This window comes from Rhagoletis pomonella, unplaced genomic scaffold (genome assembly GCF_013731165.1).
Source record: "Rhagoletis pomonella isolate Grant_MI unplaced genomic scaffold, Rhpom_1.0 Rhpom_scaffold_00001, whole genome shotgun sequence".
Lineage (NCBI taxonomy): Eukaryota > Metazoa > Arthropoda > Insecta > Diptera > Tephritidae > Rhagoletis > Rhagoletis pomonella.
The window spans coordinates 18,185,776-18,208,566 of record NW_023458555.1 but is presented as its reverse complement, the minus strand read 5'-3'; the positions used below and the strand labels follow the sequence as shown (position 1 = coordinate 18,208,566).

At 41.3% G+C, this 22,791-nt stretch overlaps 1 protein-coding gene across 1 annotated transcript; it reads left to right on the top strand.

Moving 5' to 3' along the window:
* The first annotated feature begins 19,371 nt into the window (after nucleotides 1–19,371).
* On the top strand, nucleotides 19,372–21,142 carry LOC118740301 (enhancer of split mbeta protein). The gene has a single exon (XM_036471786.1). It carries the CDS (start codon nucleotides 20,032–20,034, stop codon nucleotides 20,740–20,742), a length of 711 nt encoding a protein of 236 aa, XP_036327679.1. The 5' UTR covers nucleotides 19,372–20,031; the 3' UTR covers nucleotides 20,743–21,142.
* The last annotated feature ends 1,649 nt before the right edge of the window (nucleotides 21,143–22,791 follow it).

The following is a 22,791-nucleotide window of genomic DNA, read 5'->3' as shown; positions in this document are numbered from 1 at the left end:
CAGTATAGATTTTGATTTAGTAGAAAAATTTCGGCTATCTCGTAGCCAAATTGAAGAAATTTTATTAAAAATTGGAGCGGACCTACAATATAACAGTGGGTGTAATAATGGCTTAAGTCCGCTACAGCAATTATTATTGACTCTGCACTAATTAGGTAATGGTAGCCAACATCATGGAATTGGTCAAATGCATGGGGTTCACAAATTAGCGGTATGTACAATAATCCATCGAGTGGCAAATGCCCTGATAAACAAATTGATGGATGAAACTATTTGTTGGCGGGAATTAACGAAAAATATTGCCACAAAATTTTTCAACATTGGTGAATTTCCTTAAGACGCAGGGAGCATTGATGGAACTATGATTTGTTAACCGGTACGGAAATCATTTAATTAATGCAATGTGGTTTTTGTGTTTTTGTTACTGAGTTATTTTGGAAAGATCCAAATAAATAATCCTTAATTTAGAAAAATTTAATTATTTATGTAAACATACATAGTCAATACGGACTTGCTTTTTTCCTTAATAATTTTTAAGACAGCTAATATATTGGCTGTGCTTTGTGCGCGCGACATAGTAAGAAAAAAAAGATAAATTGAAAATGTTTATCAAATCGCACATGGGTTTGCTAAGATTTCGTTTTCCATTGAGAAACGGTAATCATTTTAGCTAAGCACATTATTGGAAAAGTTCTCTATTTGAAAAGCAAAAGAAATTGGCTGTGCAATGGTTATCAAATCGACTTATCCAAAAAACATGCCAGTTATTAATTTTTTTTTTAAATTGATAAGTTTTTTATGATAAGTAAAAAGTGCAACACTTATCAACTTTACTTTTCAATAAAAAGGCTTATCTAAAAGTTGTAAAGTGATAAATGATAAGTCAATGGTGCAATTGGGCCCAGTTATCGACAATTTTCCGATCGCTACCGCACTTTTTGACGCATGATATAAATGTTTTTGCGTCAAAAAGTGCGATAGCGATTCGAAAATTGTCGCTAACTGGTTACAGAATCTTCCCCCAGGTCCTGTACTTCTCCGATCTTCTGGACGATCGTCACATGCCCTGGGCAATAAATTCGTTCGAACCTTTAAAGTCACCGGGTACCGATGGCATCATACCTGCGCAGCTTCAAAGGGCTCTGAAGGTGTCGTGCAATTGGTTGGATCCTATTTATGTGAACTGCGTGAGGACCAAGTACATCCGCAAGGCTTTGGGGGTAGTCAGTTTTGCGTTCATCCCGAAGGTTGGAAAAGGCTCTCATGTTTCTCCTAGGGATTTTTTGCGGATATTGCAGACAGAATTGTCGCAGCACGAACTGCTAAGGCTAAGGCAAACCGGGTCCTTTTGTGACATAAAAAAGGAAAAGAATACGTTTCACTGCTGCAGCAAATATGTTTATAGGGCACTTTAAATTGTGCGATTCTTTGGTATCAGCTATCACGAGGAAGATGAAATGGAATCATCTTCACACTTTCTTTTAGACTGTGCAACCTTCGCGAGGCTAAGATGGCTCGCGGCGTTAAATTAACCCAACCTTACCTGTACTTCTTTGAGCTATGAAATAGTTGGTCACATTAGTATAGCACCTATCCACATTTCCACAAATCCACATTTCAAACTTCGTACAAAAATTATGAAAATTCAACAAACTTAAAATTTTCTTCCGAAAATCTTAAACTTTTTATTCAGAATTTTTTAAAAAAATAATGAGTATGCAGTTTTGTAGCTCATTAAATTTATGTAGGTGAAAGCTAAAAAATTGCGTTGAATTTTGATAATTTTTTTTTTCGCTGACGGTGTTGTGCATTTTCGCCCATGTAAAATATGCTCGACAATTTCGTTTGTATGGGGGAAAGTACGTCGCGCCATCAGCAAAAAATTATTAGAAATTAACATTATTCACAGGTAAAAACATTAAATGAACAAAAGAAAAATAGTCAAAACTAGTCAAAATATCACTTGGCTTAATCAGCTGACCACAATGAATATAATATTGCACGCGCTACTCCAAACAGTCGCAATGGCCGAGTGAGCAAAGCACTGGCGAGAGTAGAATGCTTGGGCAGCGATTTTTATTTTATTTTTTTAATTGATGATTTCTTTTTTAGAATTAGGGTTTCCTTTTTTAATCATATTAGAAAAGAAAACTATATTTTAGTTTCATAAAATTTGTAGAAACTTAATTTTTTTTTTAATTTTAAGATTTTATATTCAACAATTTTTATTGAGCATGAGGCCGTTTTTAATGAAAACTTATTGTGGAAAAGCAACAATAATTTGAAAAAAAAATGGTAGAAGTGATAGCTATTTCGGAAATCACCACATTTCCTCATCAGACTTCTTTCAGTAGTATTCGAACCGACGATCCCACTGACTCAGCCAGTTGCCTACGCACTGTGCTAAGTTCGCCTGGTTGAATCTTGTTGCTTATTTCCACTATTTCACTTGTTAAGCCAATGGTAAGCTTGAAACTGATAATTCTATTGGAGGTGCAGCTAGGCTATTCCATTCAATTTAAGTGAAGATTTGCCAAATGGAATATCTTTCGTCTTACAGTAAAGATTCGCTAACATTCCCAAGTTTCAATCAATTTATTCTGTTTAATATTTGCAATCAAATCAAGTTAGAAGCTTTAAAACCGTTTCTATTCGAATGCCCTATATGTATATTCGGCTTATCGTGGGCACTGCTTAAATCACCTGATTGTAAATGGTAACCCTTCCCAGTTGTTGGGAGTTATGCATAAAAAGTGAGCTTAAGCTCCGACTCGATTTTCATATGTTGCCTTTCAGATAACCGTTCAAGTAAACTACTTTATTAATATAGATATAGTTAATAGCTTAAACTTAAGAACATTTTATTTATTCAGTATCTATGTATTTTAACCTCTTTGGAAACAAACCACAAAATACTTGTGAGTGTTAACTTGAACATAATCGTCGAAAAGTAATTTACTTAGGAACGCTCCTGCTCCATGAGACCTAGACTCTTTTAAACAGTAGTAAAATTAAATTGAATGGAATTGAATTATTATTTTTTTTTTTCTAAATGAAATATAACGGGTTATTGGGCCTTATGATTAAAAACCAAGCAAATTGCCTTTTCTTAAAATTTAAGACCTATTACTTCATTTACTCAAAGAAAGGTCTGAAATTATCAAAAGCAAATGCTTAGTTTTTATTAATAAGGGCCATTGTTGTTATGCAAAACGATTTCGTATACGTATGCTTTTATTCAGACATATTTTTGAAAACAGTTTCCACCTATAAAAATAATAGGAGTATTCACGATCTGGTGCATACTGTGTTTAGCATGGTGCATAGATAGCATGATAACTTTATATCAACTCGCTTTATTTTTTGTACACAGTAAGCAACAGTATTTTAAATAAAATAAAATATATTTGAAATCATAACATTTAACCGAACTTCACGCGAGCTCAGCTGCGAACAGAAGCTAGTTGTCTATAAATAAATAACTATGCATTCTTGCTTGTCACTGTGATAGTCACGCAACTGATCGGCGCCATAAGCCCACCCTTTGGCTAGTCCTAATCTCTTCGTTCTTACGTCCATTCATTACATTCAATGCCCCAGCTCCACTTACAATGTCCTTGAGCCTTGTTGGCTGTGCACGCAGGTGATGCTGGATGGAATCTTCTAGTTTACCCACTTATGTATGTATGTAAATATTTTTGCATGCATATGTATGTATTTTAGCAGAGTTTGCAGTTAATAATATTTAATTGGCAGTTATAAAGGATTCGTTGCTATTTAATGACACGGTCATTTCCCCAGATTGCATGACAAGCTCCGAAGCTCCGAAGCGACGAAGCAATGCAATTAGCGTGCAAATGTACATACAATTTAGATTGGGAATGCGTAAAAGGGCGGATCGAACGCAAGTGAGCCGATGAGCCGCTGAGATAAGAATATTGCTGGCATGTCTGTGTGAATGCACCAGCATACATATGTATGTATGTATGTAGCCACCAGTTCTTACGATCGTAGAGTAGAGGGTACGTACCTATTAAATGCGTAGCACGGGAAGCGAAGCAATATCTTTAGCTTGACAGGTGGTTTCAAGTGAAATATATAAATTTGCGTGATTGAATGTGGATCAGGATTATGGGTATGGGCAGGCCTCGTGTATATGTAAATAAATAGATATGATCGCATGCAACAGCAAATTAATGGTTGACTGGTGCAAAAATGAAATAATGTAAATGATTGGCGTGCCCATAAAGCAATGAACTACAAGTTACTGCTTAATTTTGCTGTCAAGCAGATTTCGAACTAAGTATGAGTTCGAAGTATCTTCAGAGTGATTGCGAAAATGGATGTGCATGACACGGTGCAAATATTTTCATACTTAGGTTTGCAAAAGTAGGTAGGTATTTAAGTAAAATAAAGACAAAAATAGTGTATCGCAATGACATTGATATACTCAAGTTATATACATACATATAATTTTGCAAATTGTCGTTTTTTTAATTGTTTTCAGTAAAAAAAATATAAATTATAATATTTTGCAAGGTGTAGATTTGATGAGGGATGCACACTGAGATTCCACTGCCAGAAAAACTTTTTTTTCGTCTTTTTTGCTCTTTTAAATATTATATTTTTTTTTATTTAATTATAGTTCTTGTGACCTTTTTAATTCAAATTAAACACTAAAATATTTTATCAATTTGAAATAATTATGTGAATCTCGATCTTTGCCATTCAAGCCAGTGTAACAATCGTAGGGGATGCTGACGATTAAACATTTTACACCAAATTTTTCTAAAAATTCGGAATAAAAAGTTTAAAATTTTCGGGTGCAAATGTTAAAGTTTGTTGAATTTTCATAATTTTTGTACGAAGTTTGAAATGTGGATTTATATGGCGCTGGTTAGGTGAAGTGCTAGAGTTTTATAAAAAAAAAAAATATAAACAAAAAATAAACAAAATAAAAATAGCCAGAACTAGTCAAAATATCACTTGACTTAATACGCAAGGGTACATAGCACGATTTCATGATTTCTGCTTATTCAGTATTAAAAATATTCCGTTTTTTTTTTTTTTGTTTTAATATACTCTATGCTGAAAGGGTTAAAAAACCTTCAATCGAAAAAGTTAAAAAATGGCGAATAGCTGCACACAGGTTGCCTTTCATAGATTTTTCGACTGAGAAGAGAGGTGCGATAAAACTTTGTAGTCGGCCAAAAAGAATCGCCTTTGATTTAATTAGTGATTAGTGAACATTATCATTTTTTCTCAATTCACGTACAAAGTAAGTGTTTTCGTGCTTGCGAGTAATTTCTCTGGTAATCATTCGACAATTGATAGATGGCGTGTGGTGCATAAATTAGATTTGAAATGCCGTTATGACAGATCAACAAACTACAATCTTGCAAACCTGCGGATACGAAGGGCGGCTGAAAAGTTTAAATTCAAAGGTATTAAAATAGCCAATATAAATGTGTACAAGTTTTTTTTATCTTTATAGTCTCCCTTTACTTCAATTCAATTCTTGCTTTTATTATAAGGGACTTTTCACCCAGTTATAAAAATTTTCGCCGTGTTTTTCTTCGAAAAGCAATTCTACTGCCATCTTCATTTCTACTTCACTCGTAAAACTGCGTCCTCGCAAGTTTTTCTACAAATTGCAGAATAGGAAGTAATCGGTGGGGGCTAGGTGCGGAGTGTACGATGGGTGGTTAATTTCTTCAAATCCAGCCTCGGCCAGGGCACGCCTTGCAACTCGCGAAGTGTGTACGGTCTTGCAAAAGTAGGACTCCTTTGGCCTCTCCGTTTCTTGACATTCACTTTTGTCAACAATGTGGCATAATAGTCTCCGTTTATTGCAGTTTTTAAGGGAGATAGTCGATGAGCCGAGTACCTTCACAATCCCAAATCAATCTTCCAGCTTGAATTCTCGGCTCCAACGTTAGATGTTGGCAAATGCAGGTCCAGATTTCCCATATACTGTAAACATCTCTTTAAATATTTTCGCCGTACAATTTCGAACAATTCGCGGATGGCTCACTCACGGTCATGGTGATATTCACGATGCAATTACTGAAAGCGTAATGATGTTAATGATATAAAATTCGCTATTTATACCACTAAGGATATTCGCATATAGTGACAGGCAGGGCAGGACATTAATGACATTTAAAGGTGCAAAAGTTTTCAGTCTCCCCGCGTACATGCATATATACATAGACAAAAAACTTTGGCCATGCGGGCGGCTAACACAAACCTAAACGATGAACGAGCGATGAAAAAAAGAATCGCTGCTGATTAAATATGCTCTGACGCTGTTGTTGTTATTATTGCGCTATAAACATCAAGCGCCATGCACACGCGCCAATACCTGCTCATACAAAGCGACACCCCACAAGCAACTAATGTAAACAAATTAAACTCGCTTAAATGAATTGAATTGTATTGAATTGACTTGACTTGATTTGCCTGGGCTGGGCTGGGCTAGGCTAGGCTAGGCTAGGCTAGTAAATAGACAGACGAACGAACATTCGAGCGATTTGTCAGATGACTGGTTGCCCACTAGATGATTGCACTCATCGGCAATTCCAAGAAACAAAAATGAGAATGAGATGATTGTGTGAGCGGAAATTAGCCACCAACTTTGGAGCATACATATGTTGTGAAATCGCTTTAGTTATTGAGTATAGGCTAGTCAGAGTAAAGTCATTTTGATTTTATCGATTTTTTTTTCAATTCGCGCTTATACATACGTAAATATGTACATAAAAAATTAGCAACAAATGCATTTCATTGTTGAAGCGCCGGCAACACCAGAAATACCCGTAAACTTTGGTCATCGGTGTTAAAAAAAATATATAAAGTATTTATGTATAAACAACTGCGAGAAACGTGTTTTTCGATGACACGCCAATTCGTTTGATGAATAATCACGAGGAAAGATTAAATAGAGCTGTAATGTTAATGGGTTTCGTGGAAATATTTTTGTGATCATAATCGCATTATAGACGGATTGTAATCAATGTTATGAATAGGTAGAGTGATTTATTTATAAGTCACACAAGCTACATTTAGTAGGCTATACATACAAACATACATTTTTGTATGTCCATATCTATTGAATATTAAAACTTTCGATAGTTCTAAATGGAGCATTTCGGTGATTAGTAGTCTAATCAACTGAATGATTTACCCAGTTAGGAGTTCACGTTGTTGTGGTAGCGGCTACCTAGATCAGCTAGTAATTCAATAGTTTAATTTTCGTCAACGGAATTAACGGTTCACCCAGAAAAAGTATTGGGTTTAAGGGGCGAGCAAACCGGCGAATAACATTTTTCAAATAGGTGGCAACACGCAACAAAAGTATTTTCTATACAAAATTTTTAAACCTCCTTAGTTTTATATACATATTGTAATATTTTATTTATTTCACCAATCTTCATTATTGAATAAAATTTCTTAAACAGGTGGCAACCCTCCTCAAGAATATTTTTGGCAGTAAACATTCCTTAGTCTCTTTAGTTTGATATCCATGTTGCAATATTTAATTTAAATTATCAATCAAATCAAAATTTTCAAACATGTGGCAACCTTCCACAAAAATATTTTCGGCTGTAAGCATTCTTAAACCTCTTTCATTTGACAGCCATACAGCAATATTTAATTTATCTTATCAATTTATTTAAACTGGACTTTTTGAATAGGTCACAACTCTCTAATTATTATTATTTTTTTTTTTGATATTTTAAGTGAGTCCTTTAACAATGCATCGATGAAAACTATTCTTTTCCATGCATTAGTTTTCGAGTGGTGCGCGTACAAACATACAGACAGACCAAAATTCTAAAAAAGTGATGATTTAGCTTCTGTTGCTCTAATAAAGACCCCCTAAATTAATTGTTCTTTAATATATATAATGTACAGACATGGGCCTGTTACAATTTTATTATACGTATAGATGTCGGGGTCGAGTCTGAATAAGTAGAGTACAGTGTCTAGACCATAGTTGTACTAGAGTACCGCAGATCCCACATGGTATCCGAAACTCCTGCTCTACAATAGGTGGTGGTTGGGCTCCGAAGACGGCATTCATTGGCCGAGAATTGCTGAAGGTGGTCAATGCGAAAGTCATTGATTGCTTGTTTGAAGAGCTTCGACTTCAGTGTTTTGGATCTGGTCCGTCAGTTCGTACACATTTATTCTACGATTAGAAGAAAGTTCTGCTCTTAGAAGCCGACTACGAACTGTTTGCTGGGTTATGTGGTTCTGATCTCTTACTAGGCGCATCTTCACCTTACTATGCATTTAGAGAACGTTTTCCGGCATCGTAGCTATCTAGAGCACAGTGTACTGACATGTCTGTAGCTTCGTTCACTGCTTTCCACTAGTGCCCGGTGACCAAACTGGGGTAGTACGAACGGGCCAAACAACTCGGCTTCGTATAGTTCCAGCAATAATTCTTTATATTTACATCAGGTACTGCAGGTAACCGAATTGGGTTTTTTTTTTAAGGATTTGTATTTCATTGGCTATTGCGGTTGTGGACGCGGAGAAATGAATTAGGCTGCTCAAAGTAGCCCCCAAGATTTTCGTGTTGTTCAGGATTGGAACTGGTGTGCTTTTGACATGAATTCCCAACGTAATTCTGAGCTCTGCCGCGGATTACGTGGGAGAGTGAGTTGAACTCCCTGTCAGTGGGTTGGAAGAAGCCAACTAGATCGGACAAATAGCCGTTTATTCTTAAGCACAACTTATTATTTTTAACGCCGGACGCCGATATCGAGCAATTCTCGAGCTTAAAAGGTCAGTGATTTTCTCTCTTGGCTGGGAAGAAATTAGACAGAAGCGAGTAGAGGACACCACCATGTGTGATCCCCTGCGTATTTTTTCTTTGCTTCGCTGTTAGCAATCGCCGGAATTTGCTGACCACTCACACAATTTGCCGTACACCATTTGAGTCTCTGTGGAAGAAAAGTGGCCTCTGAGTAATCTAAATGCTGAGTTGTACATTGTATTAGATTTTGGCTCTCAAATTAAAACTCTGTTGTTGAAACTGTTGTTGAAAAACTGATTGCTGGACTCTATTTGAAAATAATGTGCGGCGTTGGGTTTTCTACAAATCAGACCGGAGAGATCCAGCTATTTTCTGGAAAGCCCTGGTAACAACTTTCTGTACTGAACTGAATCTGGCTATCATCTGGAGAGTTACTTCAGATGCCTTTCTACACCAGGTAGATGGCAATGGGTTTTCCAATCGGCGTGCTTTGCTGTAATAAAGTTAGTGGATTTTATAATTGGCAAAAGGTGACGCGGGCACCAAATAAGTGTCTGCTGTGATAGCCAAGTTGTTCTAAAGTAATTGGAAACCGCGCGTATCTGTTCAAAAATTTTCCAGGAATATAAATTGAGGCGAACCTTTGTTGCAAAATGGAAGAAGTTTAGACTCATGTTGGTAACGGGGCACTAAGACATTCAAGGTCATGAGTAGATGATACATTCCAATGAGACCGCAGTAAATTATTGGACCAAATATAAAAGGAACTGTCAGGTTCATCAGGAATATTATGAACAAAGCTCATGAGAACCGCTGGTACAAAATCAATTGGGGCTACATATGACCACCATAGGTATCATCGGTGACGCACTGTATATTTGTTGTGTATCTTGCGTGGAAGATGATGATGATAAGTGCATATTTTTTCTAGCTTTGCGGACCTTTGTTGTGTGGCAATACCAAGGCTAGCGCCACAAATCGGAGGAGAACCTCGGTCAAGTACTATCAAACTTTTTATTTCAAGTGGAAGTGTTCCGGTGTACAGGATTTAGGCAGAAGTCATCGCCGTACACACATTTACAATCTTTTAGCTGTATCTTCCGCACTAAACCTGAATATTTCTGACTAAATCCTGGACACTGGACGAGTAAAGAAACATAGTAAATATTGGAAACTAGCAAAAAGGTAATAGGGTCCTATAGCATAGACAGACGACTGCGTTAATCCGCATCAACTCATTAAAGCTTAGGCTCTCAAATGCAAGACATCTGCTCCAGCTCATAATCATTCTACGACTGCTGGAGTAGCGTATGAGGTTGTAAATATTAAGTCTGACTGCAGGGGTCTCAAAACCTTCAGGATTCCCGGAAGTGAAGATAATTTGCGATCGTTTAGCCTTAAGAAATCTCTAGGCTTTAATCGGTCTACACTTTTCCAGAAGCTCTTGGTAAACTCTACGTAACTCTCAGTATTTTATGAGCTAACCAAATGCTCTCCTAGCAAAACAACACTTCTGGGGCCAGCTAATCCTGCAAATATTGAACATATCTGGCATCCGTACGATTAATCGCGAGGTATGCCGATGACATTAAGAAGAGTTTGAAATAAACGTTCTCTGTTCAGTTGTGAGCATATAGTCAACAGATATTCTCGCCGGGAAACGGTCTGCATAGGGATTCATAGATCCAGGATCCTTTATTGGTATGCCATGGAGTTCCGATAGACGTAATTATTAAAGTAAATAAGTTAAGTACAGAAGATAACAGGCAGGCTAAGTTCTTAATCCCGGAAAAATTAACAAGAAGAACCGAAGCATTCCTTCCCCGTAGTAGGTGCCAAAATTGTCACAGACTTACTTACTGGTCGCTGCAACTAATGAAACACAGGAGCAGGAAACAGCAGAACACTTTATGTATGTGCCACTGTGAGGCCCCTACTAACCTCAGAACAACCGACCTACATAAACAAACCGAACTAGGCTAAATTGGGACTTCACTCAGCATCCAACTTACTTCATCGTCCGATCTTTAATTGAGAAGGTATTACTGATAAGCGTTCTTCCGTTAGTCCCCACATTGGTGTGGAAGAATCCGCGAATTAAAATGGTGAACACTTACTTCGACTTACGCCAACTTATTTCAAAATAATCAGCAGGATGATCCGCTTGGTGGCTGTGGGAACTACCCCACTAAAGAGACGGATTACTGTGTACCAAGTCTAAACTTCACAAAGAGGAATAGAATTCCTATTCTAGATAGTGAATTTCGGTTAGGACGGGCTCTTGGTGAAAAGGAATTACTCCAATTTTAACTAAAGAGAAGGCAGGATAGAAGAGGCAGTTGAACAATCACGAAGGAGAGAAGTCATATCTAGCAACATCTTCATCTACTCTAAGGCTGAGACCACGCAATGAGCGGTGAGGTATTTCATCGACTCAAATAAGAGCAGGTCACTTGGCTAGCTTCGGCTGCTTAAAGAGGGAGATCAATAAGAATGTTCGGGTTTTTAAAGGAAAGAAACTTTGCTCTTCAAAACGAGCGCCTGCCTCCCAACTACGACTGTGTCCGTTGCGGTCGAAAACGCCAATTAGCATGAAAACAGCATGAAAAGCCATTGCTGCATCAGCTCCATTGGCCTGCACGTTTTCGATTTCACATCAAGCCTCAGCGCACCACCCTATTTAGTAGTTGAGTAGTTCAAATTTGTGAACTGGTTTGTTTTCGCACAACACTGCAGTCAGTGATGCAGTTGTTGTAGCCTTATTTTGTTGTGATATTCACTTATTTTGTATGTATACAACGTCGACTGCAAATGTGCAGGGCAAGAAGGCATTTCGTTTTTGTACAGACGGACAGACCGTCCGTTCGACAGCCCCACCAGTAGACAGTGGAACGGATACAATAAGCGGATGGATGTACAACGTCATCCACGCTGTTAAGCTGTGATCCATGGCCCAGCCAAATCAACGCCGCCGCGTGCTTGCATACATTTATTTAGTAGATGCCAAAGTATGTAAGTAAGTACGCCAGTAGCGACCTCACTAAGCCACACCAAATCAGCAGCAGCAACAGCTTTACACACACACACACACACCCGTAAAGAAATACATACGTATATATAAATCCACAAAGTGTGCTTAAGCCATTCAACAAGCTGAGATAAAGCGAGCCAGCACAAGATAGGTCGAGCCGGGCAAGGCAAGGCAAGGCAGTGCAGAGCCTCCAGTCTCGGTATGACGGCATGCCGCGTGAGCTCAGTTCAGGCTTGTCCGCATCGTTGTGCTGCGCGCCACTGCCGCCACTCGTTCTCCATCAAGATAAAATTTGACAGCATTGAAGCGACTGGCACAAGCTCGGTTCCCACGGTCTGAACGCTGAGTTTTTTTTTCGTTTATTTTGTTTATTTGCTGCTGTTGTTTCACTTTTTTTTATTGTATTTTTATCGTATTGTTGTACTCGTATTCCACTGTCCGTCTGTATTGTCTTGGGCACGCCAATAAAATGCAGTCGACGAGGAGTGAGTTAGCGCACGATCGGCAAGCGGCTACATATGTACTATTGCTTTTGTTGTTGACGGCTATTGTTGTTACTTGGAATTGGAATTGGAAGCGACCGCGTTTTTTCGCTTTGGGGGTTTTTTGTTTCAGCGTTGCCTCATTTTTACTGCTTTTCATTAGCGTTGTTGTTTGTTGTAATATTTATGTACAAATATATTTTTATTTTATTTTTCTTACTTATTTTCATGCGCTTTCTTTCTTTTTGTTGTTGTAGACGGCGTGTGCTCATATGCGCGCGCGCGCCTATCGTTTGTGGGTCGGTCTGTGGCGCGCTGTCAACGCGCGGCTGCCATTTGAGCTCTGCTTATTGCCGCGCTGAGCCGCGCAGTCATGCTACGATGAGGTGGTACAGTGGGGCGTTGCCGCGATGCGATGTGAGACGCATTGCTGTAATAAATTAATTCAGCATTTAACAACGAACGAACATATGAACGCAACAACAACTACAACTAACATCAACTTAAGTAATAAACAGCACATGCCAGCCCCATTGCCACCGATTTCAAATACTAAAAGCGTTGTGAGACGCCTTGCTGGTGCGCCCTCACCTCGCCGCGCCACGCCGCATCACTTTACTTTGCTTGGCTCTGCACACACCTCCATGCATTGTGTTGTGTGATGCGGTTAGTGGCATCGCGGCGCGGCGCGCTTGAATTGAACTGAATTAATTGTTGTTTGGCTATAGTTGCTGCTGTATTATTGTGTTTTAGTTGTTGCCGCTGTTTATGATATTGTTGTCATTTGTTAGTTGTATGTCAGTTAGTCAGTTAAGTGGTTGAGCGCTGGACAGCTGGCGGGTGGTGGGTGACGCGCGGCAGAGCGCACAAACAGTGACAGCCGCGCGTGCGCACGCTGCCAATCAAGTCGTTCAACTGCACGCGTTGTTACAATGAGCTGCTGTGCTCATAGCGGCAGCATTCAAAAGCTTTTGCCAGATTGCTACATATGTTTGAATATAAATTATATTATGTCGGAACGAAATGGGAAAAAGTAGTCACAAAAAAAACGGTCGAATTGAAAATTTAATAACTTTGGAAGTGTGGGGCGTTGTTGATATCAAAATCACTTTGCATAAAATATTCGACATTTGGTAGCGGCGATTTGTTTGTAGCGCATTAACATATGTTTATAGATACATATTTAACGATATTTTGTTTTTTTTTTCGGCCGCGCGCACTCTTTTTTGGCCCCTCTTAAGCGCTATTCCTTTGTACTTTGTATGAAAAAAGAAAAACTCTAAAGTTTCAGCTCGCGCCAACTGCGTAACGAATTTACTTTAGTTGTTGCGAACTTTGTACAAATTAAAGTTCTACGCGGATACTCTACAAACCACCAAAACAATAATAGATATACAACAATACCAGCCGAAATACACACGCACACATAGCCTAGTGAGGCTACTGGTTTCCGGGCACCAATATACAATAACAAAAAGCTAATCAATGTTAATGGCAGTAACATTTGTACAAATTACGGTACACACGTGCCGGGACTAATGCTTCGCTTCCAAATTCAATTGATTGCTTATTGTTAGAAGGCATGCGCGCGTGTCCAGTTGATTTCGCACAGTGTTGTGTTTGGGCATTTTCTTGTCTACTTGCGTAGTGGGATATATCGGCTATCTAGGTGAACAAAATTTATCACTTACCTTTTAACTAACAAAAATACCAACTATTTCTGATTTATTTTATAATGATTTTCCGTCATCTCTTGTCAAATACTCATTAGGTGCTATCTCTCTGAACGAAAGCCGAAATCCCAAAACGAAGAGGCATTGAGGCAGCGTTTCGGTGGGTGTAGTCCAAGTATCCGTTCTCGGGCCTCTCCTGTGGAACTTAATGTATGGCGAGGTTCTAAGCAATATGCCTCCTCGGGAAAAAATAATAGAATTCGCAGACGATATCGCCATAGTAATAGTACCGAAAGGAAAGCCAACGACGCTATAAAGAGAGTGAAAGTATGGCAATCATCAAGATATTTAGAACTCGCTCACAAAACAAAGGCAGTAGCAGAAAGACCGCAGAAACAATAAGACTCCGTGTTGGATCAAAAACTATAATATCAATGCCCGCAAGCAAATATTTGGGGGTAATGATTGAGGGTCGTTTAAAATTTAAGACCCACCTGGAGTATGCAACAAAGAAAGCATCGCATTTAGAGGCATGCTTATCTAGAATGATGCCAAATATCGGCGGTCCTAGTAGGAAGGCTTTGCTTAATAGAGTGGTCAGCTTAGTCTTACTCTATGGTGGCCAATTTGGGCTGAGGCAATTAGATTAAAATATTATGCAAAAATACTTACATACCTGTATCACCTAAGTGCACTAAGGACTATTCGTGGATCCGAAGAATACCTGATGAAGCATCCTTCGTTATAGGCGGACTGATTCTAGTAGATGTCCTGACAAAAGAGACCGCCACAAAATTATTAAATAAATAAAAAAAGTATATAAACCGGAAATAAATCGCAGAGCAAGAGAGATAGACATCTGGAAAAAGCGTTGGAATCGGAACCAGAGAAGTTACAAGCATTGCGGAAGCCTCAATAACAGCAGCCAAGCAATGGCTAAATGCAAAGGCAGAACACAAGACGGAAAAGGTTGTGCTTCGAGTAGGAGATAGCGTTATAGTGTTTAAACCGTATATGAAGTACCTTGGCGTCCTTATAAATCATCGTATCTGCTTCCGTTACCACCTAGAGTATGCTAACCAAAAACCTGCGGAGACAGCAGCCGCTCTTTCTCGGTTAATGGCAAAGATCGGCGGGCCAAGACTGCTGACAAGGCGAATCTTACCTAGTGGTAAGATGTATACTCCTATGCGGGACAACGGCCTGGAGTAACGCCTTAAATGCCCTTCGTATACTCGGGGTATTACGGCCATGCATGGTATTTCTGCTCTTCGAGTCTTTTCCGCGTTTAGAAGAATATCAGCATGCAGACACAAAGCATGCAAAGCGTGACCAACTGCACGCTGCACGAGGCATGGACGAAAATGCACTGAGGCAACGTAGCATATTCCAGTGGCGGACAGGATGGGAGAAAGCGTCGAATGGTAGGTGGACTTATGGGCTTATCACGAACATCAGCGCCTGGATGGAACGACAACACGGAGAGGTTGATATCTTTCTCCCACAAATTCTGAGCTGGCACGGATGCTTTAAGGTTTATCTCTCCCGCTTTCGTCATGAAGTGCAACCATATTGCGACCACTGCAGACAAGTCGCTATTGAAGATGCCGAACGCGTATTTTTCGCATGCCCCCGATTTAGCGCGCTGAGGGGCATACTTATGGCGTTTTCGTTCCCACAAAAACATTTGTCTTCTCATTGCCTTCTTCTTAGTATTTGTGCGTAGGGGGCAAATAGAAAGTAACCTTTTTTGGTAGACGAAAACGCCATTAATCAAACGTTAGGAATAAAGGCTTCTCCAGAAAATCTGGTGACACTAATGTTGAAGAATGAAGAAGAATGGAAAGAGATATGCACCATTGCTGCCCAGGTGATGCAGCAGTTGCGTACCAGTGAGCAGATGAGACGAACGACAGTAACCAGAAGGAAGTAATACCAACGCGACAGTTTCGATATTAACAACGAGCCTATGAAGCCCGTCACATGAAGTGAGAAGTTACGGCACGCAACATAAAGGGGGCGTTTTCATCGAATCTCTCTCCGTTAAGTAATGCCTAACGATGCTTCCGCATTCCCAACAGATTTATCCCGGTTTTGTTGGGCCACTTGGGGGGAACATATATTATTCTTTTGTTCTCGCTACGCCCCTGAAACCCGAAATATACTGCAGGGTATCAACGACTATACGTTGAAATCAACAGTTAACTAACATGGACGTAACGTAACTCTCAAATCTGACCAATCTAAAACCGGTTAAATAACGTAGCGAGCCAATTGCCCAACCAGCTGCCGTATACCAACATTTTACATCGCTAATTTTGATCGCCAAAAATCTCCAATAGAATAGCAGACGCCCAAAAATACGCAACATCCCATTGCATGTCTTCCACACTACCAGATTTGATTGATTACGCATCGCATTGTATACTTTTAGGACCTAATGCTTTTCATTTAGAGAACTTTAGTGACGAAAATTTAGCGTAGCGATTATCAGAATTCCACTGCTGCGCTCACAGACAGCGGCGCGGGGAGAGTTGTTTGTGGATAGGTTTTATTACGCAGGTGTAGCCGTCAGGCTGCATGTCGATATAGTAGTACTCATGACAGTTCCCTCTTCTGCGGAAGATTTACCACAGACAATGGAACGATGAGCTGTGCGAGCTCAAAAACTATAAAGACATAGTGCGACGCCAGACGCGCTTGGTGTCATCACAGGCATACCGCCTCTGGCCACACTCATAGAGAAAGAGGCTTTCTGGAGCGCCAAGAGGCTACCGAACCTAGGTATCTTGAAAAAAGGGGACTTAAGGGGTCATTTGGGTGTCCTAAAACCATTCATAAATGATCCCGTTATAAAACTCACAGACTCAATGCTGCCGAAGCTGACCTTTACAAAGCCCTACAAGGTAATAATACCTGAAAGGGATACCTGTAAAACGATAATCGCCATGTTCGGCGAGAGAACTCAAGTCTGGTTGACTGATGGTTCGAAACTTGAGGGTGGGAACACTGGAGCCGGCATATTTGGACCTACATTTCAAAAAAGCATCCCGATGGGCTTATACCCTACCATATTCCGGGCGGAAATTTTTGCAAATGAAGTCCATGTCCATGCATGTCTTCGTAGAAGGACAATGGGGCAACAATAAACATCATGTCGGATAGCCAGGCAGCGTTAAGAGCACTTGACTCTTGTAAAACGGTGTCAAAGGTGGTAGACAGTTGCAAAATGGTACTGGTCAGACTAGGAGCCAGTAACATAGTAACCCTATGGTGGGTTCCGGGTCATGAGGGATTCGATGGCAACGAAAGAGCTGACACTCTAGCGATAATCGGTGCTCAATGGAGCCTGATCGGCCCTCAGCCTTTCTTTGGTCCATCGAAAGGATACACAGCAGAGCTCCTAAGGGGATGGGAGGACTTGCAAGTTACAACCCAATGGCGCTCAACAAAGGGTAATAGGCAGTCCAAAAGATTCATAACTCCCTCTCGATAGAACAACAATTATTATAAGAATGTACGTATATATTCACATTCACACATCCACATAATTGCCTATTCACATTTACCGCAAGGTCTGCACACGTGGCTCTTCAAACACCCACGGCCCAAGCGGTATATATGTATGTATATAGCTATAGCTGACTAAAAACACTCGTGGCTGCTCTGGCATACAAAAATTGCAGCAACTGTTTGCTGTTATTGGTGTTAAAGTGATTTTTTTATTGTTGTTGTTTATCCAGTAAGCCACTGTTAAGTTGCTATTCTGCATAGTTGCAGTTGCAGTTTTGTTTGTTTAGTATGCTAGCAGCGCATGTGATTTGCATTCCATAAGTGTAAATACAACAATCAAACGGCAGCAATGTGCACGCGTGCGCAGATTTACGAATGTGAGTGCTGCAAATGGCAATATCGTTACAATTGCATATGCAGTTCAAGCAGAGACTCGTGTCGATGTAAGATCGCAAAAGCAACGCGCCGGTTATGGAATATTGCAAAGCGACGCGAGCAGCTGCATTTGCAGCCACAAATGGCCAACGAGTGCGACCAACAACAGACGGCTGTGACTGATAATCTACGCGCTTGTGCCAAAGAGCGCTTACGTTGTTATTGTTTTCGAGTTTTTAGCGTGTGCTAAAGTCAGCGCCTCATTGGCAAGCAACCCACTTTTCTGCCAAGCATGCCAGGCAACAATGTTTCGTTGGTGCGCAGACAACGCTGAAGAAGTAACCAAAACCAAACGTACGGCGACGCAGGTAGAAAAGGGTATAGGCACAACTGGAAGATGTATGGTAGGAAGGGTAGCGCGGCCTTTGCGAAATACACAAAGGAGTCCATGGTAATCAAGAATAATAAAAGACACAACGAGCTGGCGCGCGCGAATGATGGAGGCTAGCGCCCAACGAGTCGCGCCACAAGGAGATGAGAACCTTCGAAACGGGCAATCAGGCAACGAAGCCACCAGCTAAAGTCAGACAAGCCGGCCAGCAGCACGAACTTGCAATGATCCATAAAGCGTTAAAAAATGCGATGACTATTCCACAATTATCGGCGCGCCACATCGAGCCGCTCATAAGACACAGCTAGTGTTGGGCAAGCAAACAAACATAGAAGGAAGCTTTCGACTACTGCGCAGGGGGTTAGGCGGAAAGAAGACATGGCGCACGAGGCACACAATACCGGCAGTAGCAAGCAGCACAAGCCAAGAAAGCAAAAACTCGAAGCTACACAACAACATACACAACCAAGACCAAAGCAACGAACAAATCAGCAATAAGAGGCCAACAGCAGAAAAGGAAAAAAAGACAAGCAATAAAGCAGAAAATCTTAAGTGAGGTAAGTGAGGATAAAGCGCGGTCGCACACACACTCCAAATGAAATGAAACACAAACAGCTCGTTATGGATGGCAGGCATGTGCGCCACTGCCACTGCCCCGCACCAACCGCCCATTGGAACAATCAACGTCGAGCGATTAACAACAACAGGCAACAACAAACGACAAGACTACGCCGCTGCGCACCACTTAAGAGACCCCAATCAGGCAGTCATGCTGGCATCAGTCATTCAAGCAGCAGGCAAACAACAACCGCGAACGGACAGACACACCCGTTGGCGGGTACGTGTTTGGTTGATTGCTTGGCACGTTGCGCGGTCGCATAGGGGCCGCCGTTGGCATGCAGCGGGGCAGCTAGCGGATTAGACTGGTAGAGAGGCAAGAGCAGCGGCAGGCTGGCAAGCCGTCGTGAGAAATCGACTACACTCGACTTTCCCACGGTATAACAATCACAACATAAGTTGACGACAAAAGCGACGAAGAGCCGGAGATGGAGACGGAGACGCGCGCGTTGACTCGTTCCACATTAATGTAGCTGCCAGCTAAGCCACCACCACCATCACCACAGCGAGCAATAATAATAACAACAGCAGCACTAACAGCCAGCGATGTGCCTTGACGTTGCACAAATGTGCGGACGGACGGACGGACGGGCGATTGTATGCTTGAATAGTTGTATAGGGGAATTTGTTGTGTGCAAGCAACGGAATGCGAACGGGCGAGGGGCGGTTGGCTGGCGTGGTTGATTGTGTGTGCGACCGGATGAGTGTGCAAGCAGCCGAACGGAGAAGAGCATGCGAGTCTTGGAAGACGTTAAGCGACGTCAGTTGAGTAGTGGATACTTCAACTGCTTACTTAGTGTAAAACACAAAGCGGGTAGACGATAACAACGGCAATGACGGCAGGGGGTAGCGAAGACATGAGTCTACGGGTATTTTCTCATTTACTGAGTACGTCGACGTCATAGTGGTAGTGATGGTGATTGTTGTTGTCCGACTCTCCGATAAGCTCGAACATGGCTAATGAGCTGCTCACTCAGCGCTGAGGCTATAAAAGGCCAAGCGCATTGGCGTTGGTAAAGCATTCATAGCAAAGTCGTTGAGCCAAGCGGACACGCGCACTCAAACGAACATTTTGGATTACAAGCTCGTAGCAAACTTAAGAGCGGAACAAGAAGAAGGAGAAGCAGACAACTGAATAGTTAGCCGGCTATTTAATACAACCAACCAACGATCTCAAAGCAATGGTACTAGAGATGGAGATGTCCAAGACCTATCAGTACCGCAAAGTGATGAAACCGATGTTGGAACGCAAACGGCGTGCACGCATCAACAAATGTTTAGACGAGCTGAAGGACATTATGGTGGAGTGTCTGACACAGGAAGGCGAGCATATCACACGACTCGAGAAGGCCGACATACTCGAGCTGACAGTGGAGCACATGAAAAAGTTGCGCGCACAGAAGCAGCTGCGGCTGGGACCTGGCGGCAGTGGGCTTGGAGTTACTGCTGGCGCTGGCGCCGTACAAGATCCCAAATTATCGATTACGGAGAGCTTTCGCGCCGGCTATGTGCATGCAGCAAATGAGGTGTCAAAGACGCTAGCGGCCTTGCCCGGCGTCAATGTGGATTTGGGTACACAGCTAATGAGCCAATTAGGTCATCGTTTGAACTATTTACAAGTGGTGGTGCCAGGCATGCCGTTGGCGACTAGTGTGCCACAACCGCAACACTTTATTCCCGGCGCAGCAACACAGGCCGTTGGTGCCGCGGCGGCGGCGGCGGCAGTGGCAGCCGCACAGTTCTATGGTTTAAGTAGTTGCAGTGAACGCAGTGCGACATCCAGCCCCGTTGTTATTACGCCGCCACCTTCGGAGTATGGCAGCAGTGAAAGTGGTAGCTCCAGTCCAGCACCCAGCGAGTCATCGTACGGAGCGGTGTGGCGCCCATGGTGAGCATGAGCGCGAGCAAACAAGCAAGCAAAAGCAGAAAAGCTGATCTTCAAGCAAGAGGATCTTTAATGGGAATCGATTTCATGAATGCACACAGCTTTGTATGCAGCGTCGCCGTAGCCCGAGCATCTATTAATGCAGCTGATGGTAGCCAGAACTGCGCGCTAGATGGCGCTTGGGTAGCCTATGAGTTGAATAGGGGCGATTGCGTTGCAGCAAACCGGGGAAGAAGTACAGAGGCAGGGTGTCTGAGTTGGCAGCAGGCTGGACAACGTCGCTGAGGTCGGTGATACTTGCCGCCTGCGTGGTTGAACAAAATGGTTAGCACGCTTGCTGATGGTACAACAAGGGCTTTCTAAAGCCAATGACCAGCCACGCAAAGTATTTTAAGCACAAAAAAATATAAAAAATTTTTAAATAACTTCCTAAGCGCAGGGAAAATGAATTTATTTAGAGATAAGCAACAATTGAAAACAATTAAAATTTTCAAAAAAAAGAAATATAATGAAAATTATTAAAACATAAAACGTAAAGCTTTTTAATTAACTCTGCTTTTCTACTCGTCATCATCATCATCCCAAACGCTGATCTTTTCATAGGTCATTTTGCTTCATATCACTTCTTGTTCAAGAAGGTCTTGATCTCACATAAACACCGCCGCCGCTGTCGCGCTCTGACGTCAGCAACTACGTCAATGCGCATCACGCGCCACAACACAAGCTGACGTCTGACTCTCATTAATTTTTGTTTGCACATCATATAATTCGAAAATATTCCCACACTACAAGCCAGCGAGACAGCCCAAGCGCTTGAATTTCGAAATTTCACAATTAGCGTACAATGTCCGGTGGCACGTCAAAAAAGAAAAAAATAAATAAATAAAAACTATGCCAAACCGTAATCTACAAAACGCACACAAAAACGAACCCTTGTTCGGCTAAAGCGCTGCCTATAGATTTAGTATCAACTGTGTAGCTACATATGTATGTAGGTATGCTTATTTGTTGCTATGCGCGCGCGCGTTTTGAGTCATAGCTTGCGCCAACCCATGCCAATAGAAACCAAACCAAGCCAAGTTTTTTGAGGGCGTACAAGCGCGCGCGGTGTATGAGCGCGGCGCGTTGATCGCGATAATTCGCGCTCAGCTTGTGGATTACATGCATATGTATTAGTAAAAAGTAGCAGTGAAAAGTCTAGTTGGCGATAAACTAGCTTGTAATAGCAAACCGCAAATAGCTCAACAACAACAACAATAATAACAATAAAGGCAACAAAAATAAACGAAGTCACAAGCTCAACAAGTATAATAAAAACGCTAATAATAATAACCACATTGCGATACAAAGCAAAGCAAAGCAAAGCAGAAAAAAAAATTAACCAACTCGAATGGCAGTTAACGCGCCGCACACCGCATGCCGCAAGCGGAAGCGTGAGCCATTCATTGAAAAATTTTCCCACACTTTTGTGCGGTCGCGCTTAATGTGCGCGCCGCTCCACGTCGACGACTTAATGACTTTCCAAGAACACACAAATGCGACGATAAACGCGCTTGTGGCGGCTTGGCTTATCGTTGTGCATTTATATGTACATACATACATACATACAAACGAAATAAATGTGTGTGTGTGTTTTTGTGTAGTTCAAGTTGTTGGCACAAGCTTCTTGGTAGACACGTGGGGCATATGGGGGGGGTATGCCCGCGTGGTTGATCTAGTGCGCGTCGCGGCGTTCGGTGGTGGTCCAGCAAATGCGCGTTTATCTTTCGTGTGTTTGTGAGTATGTATGTATGTTTTGAATACAGCTGAGGATAAAAAATAAAATCGTTGCAGTATTCTTAAATTACATACATTTGAAAATCACTTTATTTGCTTGTTGGTTTTTTCTTTATAAATGGTTAAACGATTTTGGTTTTGGTAAATAAAAACACATATATTTTTCCGCGGAACAGGAAATGTTTTATCAACAGTAGGGGGCGTCCCAATTTGTGTGTGTGTGTTTTTTTTAGGTATTCACTGTTTTTTATTTTTATTTATACAGATGTGTAAATAAGTA

What these genes read in the sequence shown, in the direction of transcription:
- LOC118740301 (XM_036471786.1), top strand. Translation starts at nt 20,032, where the DNA reads ATGGTACTAGAGATGGAGATGTCCAAGACCTATCAGTACCGCAAAGTG.